Source organism: Fragaria vesca, linkage group LG3, assembly GCF_000184155.1.
Source record: "Fragaria vesca subsp. vesca linkage group LG3, FraVesHawaii_1.0, whole genome shotgun sequence".
NCBI classification, from domain to species: Eukaryota; Viridiplantae; Streptophyta; class Magnoliopsida; order Rosales; family Rosaceae; genus Fragaria; species Fragaria vesca.
The window spans coordinates 19,924,694-19,936,119 of NC_020493.1; the positions used below are offsets into that span (position 1 = coordinate 19,924,694).

At 36.6% G+C, this 11,426-nt stretch overlaps 2 protein-coding genes across 2 annotated transcripts; one reads left to right on the top strand and one right to left on the bottom strand.

Annotated features, from left to right (window-relative positions):
- Positions 1-2,305: 2,305 nt before the first annotated feature.
- LOC101309806 (subtilisin-like protease-like) lies at positions 2,306-7,629 on the top strand. The gene is made up of 11 exons (XM_004294648.1): positions 2,306-2,392; positions 2,514-2,623; positions 2,718-2,815; positions 2,911-3,075; positions 3,828-3,936; positions 5,051-5,585; positions 5,792-5,889; positions 5,986-6,231; positions 6,346-6,460; positions 6,572-6,785; positions 6,876-7,629. The coding sequence occupies exons 1-11, from the start codon at positions 2,306-2,308 to the stop codon at positions 7,412-7,414; spliced, it is 2,316 nt and encodes a 771-aa protein (XP_004294696.1). The 3' UTR covers positions 7,415-7,629.
- A 225-nt stretch (positions 7,630-7,854) lies between these two features.
- LOC101296274 (cytochrome P450 724B1-like) lies at positions 7,855-11,143 on the bottom strand. Its single transcript, XM_004295952.1, has 8 exons — positions 10,519-11,143; positions 10,280-10,432; positions 9,867-10,142; positions 9,672-9,758; positions 9,480-9,558; positions 8,379-8,485; positions 8,066-8,187; positions 7,855-7,948 (listed from the first exon to the last, which is right to left on the bottom strand). The coding sequence occupies exons 1-8, from the start codon at positions 11,068-11,070 to the stop codon at positions 7,855-7,857; spliced, it is 1,470 nt and encodes a 489-aa protein (XP_004296000.1). The 5' UTR covers positions 11,071-11,143.
- Between the last annotated feature and the right edge of the window lie 283 nt (positions 11,144-11,426).

Genomic DNA, 11,426 nt, shown 5'->3' on the forward strand with positions numbered 1-11,426 from the left:
TTATACTATGTATGCTCTTTATTTCCCTCTATTTTATGTACATCATGAAATTATTTCAATAGTTATTTATCAATTTGATTTTTGCATATATATATATATATATATATATTCCTTCACCTTGTATATATATGCTTTCAACATGTATGATTGTAGAAAATTTTATGTCATACGGTCGATATTGATCATTGTTTTAGCTCTAATTAAATATATGATATGTAGGTCGAGTTTTAGGAGATTGTAAAGACTATATGTCTGCTTTTCAGTCTATTAGAATTCGACACATCGGCAGGGAAGCAAATGGTGTAGCAGATAGATTAGCTCACCTTGCTAGTGCGGGGTTGTTGGATGATGTTTGGTCAGGGGAGACTCCTGCTATTATTCAGGACGTTCTCTACGAGGATATTTGTAATAGTTCTATTGTAGCACGGGGTTCAGGTGTTATGTCCCCCCCCGTTGCAAAATTTTAATATTAATATAATAAATGGAATAGGGCGTGGGGCTGAGCCTCCCAGCTAGGCTGGGTTCCAAACCCATTTTCAAAAAAATATATGATATGTAGTAAAATTTAGAAAATAATAAATTAGAAATTAAAAATATATAAGGAAAATAATAAAGAATACAAATCAATTAATTATCGAATTGAAAAGTAAGTCTGGAGAAAATAAATGTACTTCTTTTTGTATGATTATTGTCCTTAATAGTCATTACTTAAGGAGAGATAATTGTCATTCAATAACTCATAACAAAAGGAGGTCAAGTGAGTAAATTTGGAGGTCTCAATAGCCGCACTCAAAACAGTATGTTAAATATTTTCCAAATTAGTTATAGGCACTAAACAACACTAAGATTTGAAATGTATTACTGCACATTATAGTTTGGCACCTAAAGAGTATTCTTACCCTAAACTTTGGCTGTGGAAGAGGAAATCTGCAAAGAATCCCAGTCTCTATCTTTCTTTCCCTTTCAAACTTGGTTGAGTGCAGAAGCATAGTGAGAACTGAGAAGTGACATAAATTTTGATTGTTCCTCTTCATTATTGTGGATTTCCTTTCCCTTGTGCATGAAATAGGCTGATTTGAGAACCAACAAGAAATGGTTGGATTATTTGGATCCTTCACAATTTGAAAATAGGCATTGGTAAAGACCGTAAAGTGCTACTGGTTGAGAAGCCCATAAAGACCTAGGCCCATATCTGCCTCAGCTCAAATTTTGGGTAGTATTTCAAATAGCCCACCAATGCTAAATTTGGGCAAGGAAGAAATCCTTTGCCAAATTCCAACTTGCTAGTTGCTAGTCACTCTTTTTTCTTCTTTGGTCTTAACTTTTTCCTCCCTAATGGTTTTTTTTTTTTGGTTAGCCAATAGAGGCAAAAGTAGGAGTCATTTATCATTCCACACAATCCAAACCCAGCCTAGGAAATTTCCATGATTCGATTTGAGGTCTTTCATAGGACCAGGACGAGGTTAAGAACTATTCTTATATTTGAAGTAACCTATATATTTTAGTGATACATCACACTCGACCCTAATTGATGCTTGTAAAACATGGCAATGATCTCAAGTAGATGGCATATATAGCACCAAAAACCATAAATGAATTTAGCCTTGATCGATATGAAAATCCTATTGTAGCTCAAGGAAGGTCCCCTCCACTTCATTTTTGGCACTAAAGTCCCAATCAAACATATATACGGCTAAAATAACACGGGACCCAGTAATCCTAAATTCCTAACTAAGAATCGGACTGTTAATTGCATAATAAGAAGCATTTAAAATAGTTGTAATTCAAACTAAACTAACGATATCATCAGTGCGTAATGAAAAGTATCTTTAAATGAATGTAAGAGAAGCATGATAAATATAGTGTTATATAAGTTTTTTTTATATAAATGGAGCATTTTCAACCGATAACAATACGTAGCAATAGTGGAAGAGGCAAAAAAAAAAAAAAACACACTTGGCAGTTTTTCATTGGTAAATATACAAACTTTGGATATTATCCTCGGCCAGTTGATGTTGAGCTATCTAGCTAGGTTCAGACTTCAGATTCCACATAACTTTGCATATACACACTACCACTTTCTGCACCTTAACCTTTTCAATTATTATCTTCCTTACCCGTTGCCCATTTGGCAAGATAATATTTAATGAAATAGTTTAAGTTGGCCATAATAATAAAAAACAAAAAAAAACAAGAAGCTGTTCACATGGAAACCCTTTTTTTTTTTTTGGAAGCCTTTAAAACCTATAAAATCCAGTTCTGTTTCAACCAAGGAACAAGAAACAAGAGTCGAGCACAGCAAGCAATGAGGCTACCAAACCATGACCTTTGCCTCCTCTCTTTTCTTCTCTCTTCTCTAGTACTCCACAGACCCACCTTTGCTATCAAAAAGGTAAGCATTCATATATTCTTCATATTGCTTCCATTAAAAAACTCATGATAAGTAGCTTTCATGATGTTTTTCACATTAATCTGTTCCCATAATACTTTTGCTTCTTCTGTATTGGCTGCAGTCTTATGTGGTGTACTTTGGAGCTCACTCACACCCTCCAAACTTTTCAGAACTTGAACTGACCCAAGTGAGAGAGAATCATTATGAGTTTCTTGGATCATTCTTGGGCAGGTACATATAAGAATCTGTCACACATTCATATGTTCAGATTCTCATATACCCAGTTCCAGTTCTGATACTATTTGATTACATGTCCAAAATGCAGCCATGAAGTGGCAAAGGACTCCATCTTTTACTCATACACAAGGCACATCAATGGCTTTGCTGCAACATTAGAAGAAGAAGATGCAGCTCAGATAGCTAGTAGATATTCTTCACTGTCTAACTTTACTGAATACTTGTTCTTCTGGTATTCTGGTATTCCTCATCTTATATACTGTCATTGAATTTTACTGCAGAGCATCCAAAGGTAATCTCAGTTTTCTTGAACAAGGGAAGAAAGTTACACACAACTAGATCATGGGATTTCTTGGAACTTGAACATAATGGTGTTACTCCCCCAAATTCAGTTTGGGAGAAGGCAAGATATGGTGAAGACACTATTATAGCAAACCTTGATACTGGTAAGGTTTTTCTTTATTTATTTTCTGAACTTCAATATATATATTTTTCCTTCACTTTCAAGTCAAGTACATGCACTATTATATTTTGAATGGCCAACGAGCTCGATGCCAAATGCACAATAATTATCTTCTGGAATCTGGATCGTTGACTGTTGTAATCTGTAGACGCTAAAAATCAAGAGTACTTTTCAACAATATAAGGCTAGAAATTTAAATGGATTTCTATTTTTTCTAGAATGGTGCTGAAGTTGACCAATTTTAGTGGTGCTTACTCATGCACTTTCATATGTATGAACATTCGTAAACACTAGTCTTATAGCCCGAGCATATCATCTCTGAAAATTGTATAGTGCTCCTGAGTATTGATACTGAAGCTGCATAATGCTTTTGTTAGAACTGCTGTTGTTAGAAGCAGATCCATAATGCATTGCCAGTCAAAAGCCTTATCATTTAGAGTACGTTGTATTATTATAAGGTTTGGTCTAGGGTGCAATTGCATGTTATTATATTTTTGAGTTTGGAATCACTATAAAAACCGTTTGCACAGCTGTGGCAACTGGAAAAGATTCTTGTCATTACCTGGCCTTCCTCATAATTATCTTATTATTTCCTTTCCAATAATTTTTTTTGGATTTGTTGATTAATATAAAGGATATGAATATTTTCAAGAATTTGTCTTGTTCTTTGTTCTTGACTTCTTGAGCATGATCTTTAGCCTTACTGTGTGTTTTCAATGGGATTGTGGTAATTAGGGGTATGGCCAGAATCCAAGAGCTTTAGTGATGAAGGGTATGGACCGATTCCACCCAAGTGGACAGGAATCTGCCAAAATGAGACAGATTCTGGGTTTCACTGCAACAGGTACCCCCCACTGTTTTATTAGACTCTACACAAATTATTTACCTTCTGTAATAGGTTTTCTTCAGCAAGAATCACATTGTGAATCTTAGGAAGTACTGATTTATGATTTTATGTTCCAGACTTCCTATCATTTAAGCAAGCTAGAAAAGGTTTGTTAGTACATAGCTTCATTTTCGTTAACAGTTAACCGAAGAAAAATGTTAACTTGGTATACATGGTTGGCGAACAAGGATCTTGCTAGAAAGTGTTAAAGATTTGAAAAGATCCTTCTGTTTAGTTCTTAGTGATCAGGTCCAGCTTTATCCAAACTTGGGATGGTCCAACAAAGGTGGCTTACTTTAGTAGTGGGGAAAATGGTATCCACAAAGCAGAACTCATTGGAAACTTTTCACTTTGGTCTGATAAGCCAATGCTTAATTGCTTATTAAGAAATTAATCTAGAACATAATTCATACAAGTCTGACTTATCTTCATGAAGATGGTCAAAATAAGTTACACCTGCACTTGCAGTGATACTCTGCTTCAGTCCCCTGCATCTGATCCCATTTTCCAGATATCCTTGCTTCTGCACATTTGATTAATATTTGGTTCATTGTTAACTAGGGTGTGGATATAAGTGTCCTAAATCAAGTTTGCCTATCAAGTGGATAGCCAATAATTAGGAGAATAGATTAATCAAAGTTGTTGATGTCAAACTCTTTGTCCCATAGCTGGCATGAAACAAGGTTCCCCATGCTCCCATTCATGCCAGTTTGTTCATCTTCCATTAAAAAAAAAATAAAGACAACTTCTATTCACTGTTCTCCAGTAATATTTCAATGCTTGTACCCCAAAAGCATGACATCAAGAAATTTTTTACTGTTACCAAGTTTTTATCCACATATAATAAACTTACAAGGAAGTTTCTGCTGATGTTATCTCTCATGAAACACAGTATAATAGTTTAGCAAGCAAACTAATCGTATTATAACAATGAGAACATGATCACTGTTGTCTTGCAGTATAATAATGGCCTGCATTTGACCTTTACTCTGAAGTTTGTGTAGGACTATAGTTCTATTCTCTATAAGCATTTCTATAAAGAAACTTGTGATTGAAGCTAATAATTATTCAGGAAGCTAATTGGAGCTAGATACTTCAACAAAGGCTTTGCTGCAGTGGTTGGATCCCTCAACTCCTCCTTCCAGTCACCGCGCGATGAGGAAGGCCACGGCTCTCACACCTTGTCGACAGCCGGTGGCAACTTTGTGACCGGGGCAAGTGTGTTTGGCTATGGGAATGGAACAGCGAAAGGTGGATCACCAAAAGCTAGGGTTGCAGCTTACAAGGTGTGTTGGCCTCCAGTGAATGGAAGTGAGTGCTTTGATGCGGATATATTGGCTGCATTCGACATGGCGATCCACGATGGTGTTGATGTGTTGTCTGTATCACTTGGTGGAGATCCCGTTGCATTTTTCAATGACAGTGTTGCAATTGGATCTTTTCATGCTGTTAAGCATGGCATTGTGGTGGTTTGCTCAGCTGGGAATTCTGGTCCTGCTGATTCTACTGTGTCCAATGTAGCGGTGTGGGAGATAACAGTAGGTGCTAGTACCATGGATAGGGAGTTCCCTAGTTATATCACTCTTGGCAACTGGAAACACCTCAAGGTTGGTTATAGTCTTTTCTATCATACATTTCAGTGAGGCTATGACATATACATTTGTTGGTTCATAACTTCATACTCTTTAACTGTCAACAACTAATTAAGTTTTAGAAGTCCGGTGATTGTCCACAATGATTGATTTTTTTTTTTTTTTTTTGACACTGTAAATTGTTCGAAGTTATATAAACTCCTTATGATTCTGTTCTGCAGGGACAAAGCTTATCGGCTATGGCCTTGCGAAGCAAGAGGTTCTATCCACTGATAAGTGCTGCAGATGCTAAAGCAGCTAATGCATCAGTTCACGAAGCGTAAGGATAAAAACGACATTGAGTTCTCCTGATCATTTTCATTCTACTATAAAATTGATTATCGGATTCATGCGTACTCGATATACTGTTGTGCAGTCTGTTGTGCAAGGCTGGAACGCTTGATCCAGAAAAGGTTAAAGGGAAAATCTTGGCCTGCCTTCGAGGGGACAATGCAAGAGTGGACAAGGGTGAACAATCCTTACTTGCTGGTGCTGTGGGGATGATTCTTGCTAACGATGAAGTTAATGGGAATGAAATCATCTCTGATCCACATGTCCTCCCTGCTGCACATATCAATTTCACTGACGGCGCCCTTGTTTTTGCTTACATCAATGAAACTACGTAAGATTGTGACAAGTCAATAGCAATATCATTGTGTGACCAAAACAATACCTATGCAAAAAGACACACCTTAATATGCAAAGAACTAATCTAGACAGAAATCATGCATAACAGGTCTCCTAGAGCTTATATAAAACGTCCAACAACGATGTTGGGGACGAAACCAGCTCCATTCATGGCAGCATTTTCATCAAAGGGACCTAACAGCATTACACCAGATATCCTTAAGGTTCTAATTACATTACATTTCTGTTCATCATGGAGGGACTTCTCTTTACAATTTGATTCTATCATCTGCTTTTTAGAAGTTACTCACAACTCACTATTGTTGTGCATTCAGCCTGATATCACTGCACCAGGAGTGAGTGTTATAGCAGCCTACTCTGAAGCACAAGGGCCAACAAATCAAGAGTTCGACAGAAGGCGAATTCCATTCAACTCGGTGTCAGGCACATCTATGTCATGTCCACACATTTCCGGCATTGTTGGCCTTCTTAAAACCCTCTATCCTCACTGGAGTCCTGCAGCTATTAAATCTGCAATCATGACTACAGGTAAGAAGACTAATCCTAGCTCATTTCATTTTTCATGAATTCTTGTTACTCCTTATTCTGATATTTTGTTTCATTTGTCATATTCTACAGCTAAAACACAAGATAATAACAGGGAACCACTGCTCAATGCTTCAAACTCTGAGGCAACACCATTTAGCTATGGAGCAGGACATGTTAAGCCAAACAGTGCTATGGATCCTGGGTTGGTTTACGATTTAGACACTGATGATTACTTGAATGTGTTATGTGCATTGGGGTACAACAAAACACAAATCGAAACTTTCTCACAGGAGTCCTACAAATGCCCCAGCCCTGCTATTAGTCTCACAAACCTCAACTACCCTTCAATCACTGTCCCCAAACTCTCTGGCTCCCTTGTTGTGAAGAGAACACTGAAAAATGTTGGAGAACCGGGAACTTATACGGCACGCATCACAAATCCAGATGGCATATTGGTTTCTGTTGAGCCGAAGAGCTTGAAGTTCAAGAAGGTTGGTGAAGAGAAGAGCTTCAATGTAGTCCTGGAGGCTAAAGATTCCAATGCAGCTAAAAATTACGTATTTGGAAAGTTGATATGGTCAGATGGTAAGCACAATGTAAGGAGTCCCATTGTGGTAAAGGCTGCCTAGCTAGAGATGAAGTTTATATGCAAATCTGCTTCATCTAATATTTGACACTTGCATTGACACAGTACCTCATCACCTAGCAGTTCTACTGGCTTGTTAACTATAGCTAGTCGATGATCTTAGTCGCTAGGTTGATGATGATGTACGTGCAATAATTGATTGAAACTGAAAATTAATCAAGGTTAGTTCATAATTAACCGCATGGTTACTACTATTGATACTCTTCTGCATCATTCAGGCCGATTGTGTTTAGCAGTACTATTGTTCAGCATCGATCACATATAGGATTGGTTTTAGCCAAATAATTAAGGATCGGATCAAATGTGAACTTTACAAAGATTTATGTTATAACATGGAAATAAAGGTCCATATATATATAATTAAGCTAATTATTAATTAGCAAGCTCCACCAAAGAATAATGATGATCAATAGTTGCTTGGGATCAAATGGGGCAATGCTCCAGGTAAATTGGCAAGCCTCTTTTGAATTCTACGTACGGATAAGCCATAGGTTGCTCATCATTCTCAGTCCTCCACCTACAGAAATTATTGAATTGGTTAAACTTCCAGATTTATTTACCGCAAATTACTATATATATATAAGTAAATTAGTTTTTACCTTAAACATCAACAGTTAATTATTTAATTACTTACCTGAAATTTTGTACAAGGTGGTGGAGAAAAAATGCAACTTCAAGCCTGCCAAGTTCAGATCCCGGACAGCATCTAGACCCTCCACCAAAGGGAGTGAATCTCTTGCAAATTTGATCTTCGCTCTACAATTTTTGGCCAAATTGTTCCAACAATATAAATTACAAGTAATTAGTATACATACAGAAATATAAAAGGATGAGATTATAAGTATCATTTTAGAAAAGTAAAGGTTCAACCCTTGATTAATAAAATCTCAGAATACAGTCTTAAAATGATAGAATTTGTGAGTCCTCATGATGAATGTGATAGTTACCTCCCATCTCCAAGGATGAAACTGAAGAGCATTTGCATGAAGAGAAGAGTCCAAATGAGAAGCACTAATGACGGGTAGAACTTTCCAGCCTGAAGGAATTATATAATCTGCAGAAAGATCGATGCGTATATGAAAAAGACAGTATTTATACCACTTTTATATATACATATATATATATATATATATACACAGATTTTCTCAGGTGCTGATGTCCGCATTTATTCTTACGGTGCAGATTTTCACTTACACACACACTTTTCAATCGAATTTTCATATCTCCACTGTCTAGTCTTTAGATATTAATGTATAGATCATCTCTGCAAAATTTCAGCCAATTTGGTTATCATTAAGGCACTCAAACTCGATTAAATCAATGGATGAACATAATTCTGTCGAACTTGAACTGTTCATGTTTATAACAGAAAAATACAGTTTTGAGTGCCTTAATAATAACTAAATTGGTTGAAAATTTGCATAGATAATCTATACATTAATATCTAAATACTAGACGATGAAGATGTGAAAATTCGATTGAAAAGTGAGTGTAAAGTAGAAATCCGCACCGTAAGAATAAATGCGGATGTCCACAGCTAAGAAGCTCTATATATATACATACACACACACACACACAAGGCTCTTCCAATGTTACTATTTTTTGTCACTTTTAGGGATAGGTCCACACCATTATATCTGTTTTTTAATGGGCTTGGATGACTGATATTAAAACAAAAAACTTAACACTTATGTTAAATCTACACCGTTCAAGGTTATTAAAAATAAATCCCTCATTTGGATGACTTAACGATCACCAAATTTTCTAAAAATTTGTATAAATAATTTACTCATATAGCCCAACAAACTGAACGGTGGAGATCTGATTTTATGGTCGAAAAGTTTGTCAAATGATCTATCCCTAGAAATGAACAAAGAAATGAATCCCTCATTATATATATATATATATATATATATATATCTTCCTTTTCTTTTAAACAGATCGTCATCAAAATACTGCAAAGTACAAAAAGGTATATTTGCATGCTTGCATTCTGTAATCGAGAATCATAACTTTATTAATTACTACCACTTTGTAATAATATATACCTCTGAATTTCACATCTTTGAGAGCCTTTCGGTGCACAAATTTTACAATGTTCCCACATCTCATAGCTTCGTTTATGACCTGAAAATGAGAGGTACAAAAGCAGTATATAAAGATAAACCCCAAATTAGACTATAATTTTCATTTAATAATACTAATTAATTAGAAATAAGAAAGGAGAAATAATGACTTACATTTTGAGTAAACTCCATTTTGTTATAGTCTTCCCAGTTCAGATACTCATCTTTCTTCTTCACCCTTCTAATATTCTGATGCTCAACCTTTATATTGGAGTAAAAAAAATTAAGAAACCCATTATTTTCTTGGCCAAAAATGAGAAACAATATGTATAAAGGAATTGCAGGGATCATTATTGGGTTTTTAATTACCTTTACTTGTTGTAATGCAGAGGGTGATTGAGCTAGAAAATAAACAACCATGGCCATTAACAAAGAGGTAGTCTCATAGCCACCCAAAAGAGAATCCAAGACGAAACTCACTTTTTCATCTTCAGATAAGGTATCAACATCCAGAAGTATCTCAAGAAAATCACTATTACTTCTAGTAGTAGACTTGTTCTTAGTGATAATCCCATCTTCATTTCTTCTTCTTCTTCTTCTTTCCTCTATGATTGCTTTCACAGTTGCAGATATCCTAATTCTAGCCTGTAAAGACACAATTATAATGGTCACACTCGCATGCTGCTATAGCCACTCTTTTTGAAACAAAAGGAAAAGAACTTTAATTATTAATTTGATTAAAAAAAACAACCATGTATCTTTATTTATTGAATTTTGAGTACCTTCACAGCTCTTGCATAAGGAGTTCCAGGAATGTAGAGAGGGAGAGAGATGAGCCCTTTCATGAAAGTCAGAAAATCTTCAAGAATTTGTGTAGTCTGTGGCTCATCTGGGCTCAAACCTAGCACTTGTTTCACTATTACATTGAATGTGAACTGCATGCATGTAATTATATAACAAGAATTAAGTTAAATAAACACAAAAAAAATGATCGAAGCAACTTGCGGAATTGTGTAATTACCTTTCTAGCTTCTTTGCAGAAGATGACTTGTGGTTTATCTTTCCACGAGCGAAGAACGCGAATCGCAGTGTTCTCGATGTCGTGGAGAAACTCAGGCTTGGATTTGGTAATGGTGACCAGAGAGACGGCCACACTTCTAAGCCTTTTGTGAGTGTCACCAACAGCCACCAGCATTGAGGACTTGCCGAGAATGCCATGGATGGGTTTCGGGTAGCTACATTCGAACAACTTACCTTCATTCTGAAGTATGAAGTAGTTCAGCTCTTCATCACAGGACACAATGGTTGGGGACAAGAACAAATGGGATTTGAACACCTTCCCATACCTAGAGCAATGGTACTGAAGGAAAGCTCCAAGAGAATTAGAAGGATGGGGGTTCAAGAAGGCAAGAGTTTCACCCAAAACGGGCCACCCGAAAGAGCCTTTAGGCAGTGTAGTAGGACCAACCCTTAAGAACAAGGGTGAGTACTGGTTCAGAATGAGACGACCCACAAGAAAGATGAAGAACATAACAACCAGAATAAGCAGCCAAAAAGTGCTGCTTCCGGCCATGGACAAAGTCACAGGATAACTCAGGGAGGTTAGAATGGAACCAATGATGGTGATGGTGATGATGATGCTCTCTGTGTGTAGGAAAGAGAGAGGAGCCAAGCTAGGTATTTATACTACAATGTTACCCGTCTGTTGAGACTTGCCTGAGACAAGGAGGATAGAAAGCTGGTGGGTTTTTTTAATTACCATAGATTATTACTATCGGTGAATCAACTTTGTCAGAGGGTCATGGACAATGAAGTAAGCCTATTCTGCAAGCCTAGGATCTTGACCACTGCTACAGTGTAACAGAGATGCAGATGTGAGAGAGAGAGAGAGAGAGAGAGAGAGAGAGAGAGAGAGAGAGAGTATAATAA

What these genes read in the sequence shown, in the direction of transcription:
- LOC101309806 (XM_004294648.1), top strand. Translation starts at nt 2,306, where the DNA reads ATGAGGCTACCAAACCATGACCTTTGCCTCCTCTCTTTTCTTCTCTCT. An exon ending in TATAGCAAACCTTGATACTG is followed by an intron (nt 3,076 to 3,827) that starts GTAAGGTTTTTC and finishes TGTGGTAATTAG; the next exon opens with GGGTATGGCCAGAATCCAAG. An exon ending in GCTTACATCAATGAAACTAC is followed by an intron (nt 6,232 to 6,345) that starts GTAAGATTGTGA and finishes CATGCATAACAG; the next exon opens with GTCTCCTAGAGCTTATATAA.
- LOC101296274 (XM_004295952.1), bottom strand. Translation starts at nt 11,070, where the DNA reads ATGGCCGGAAGCAGCACTTTTTGGCTGCTTATTCTGGTTGTTATGTTC. An exon ending in CAAAGATGTGAAATTCAGAG is followed by an intron (nt 8,486 to 9,479) that starts GTATATATTATT and finishes ATCTTTCTGCAG; the next exon opens with ATTATATAATTCCTTCAGGC. An exon ending in CACCTTGTACAAAATTTCAG is followed by an intron (nt 7,949 to 8,065) that starts GTAAGTAATTAA and finishes TAATTTCTGTAG; the next exon opens with GTGGAGGACTGAGAATGATG.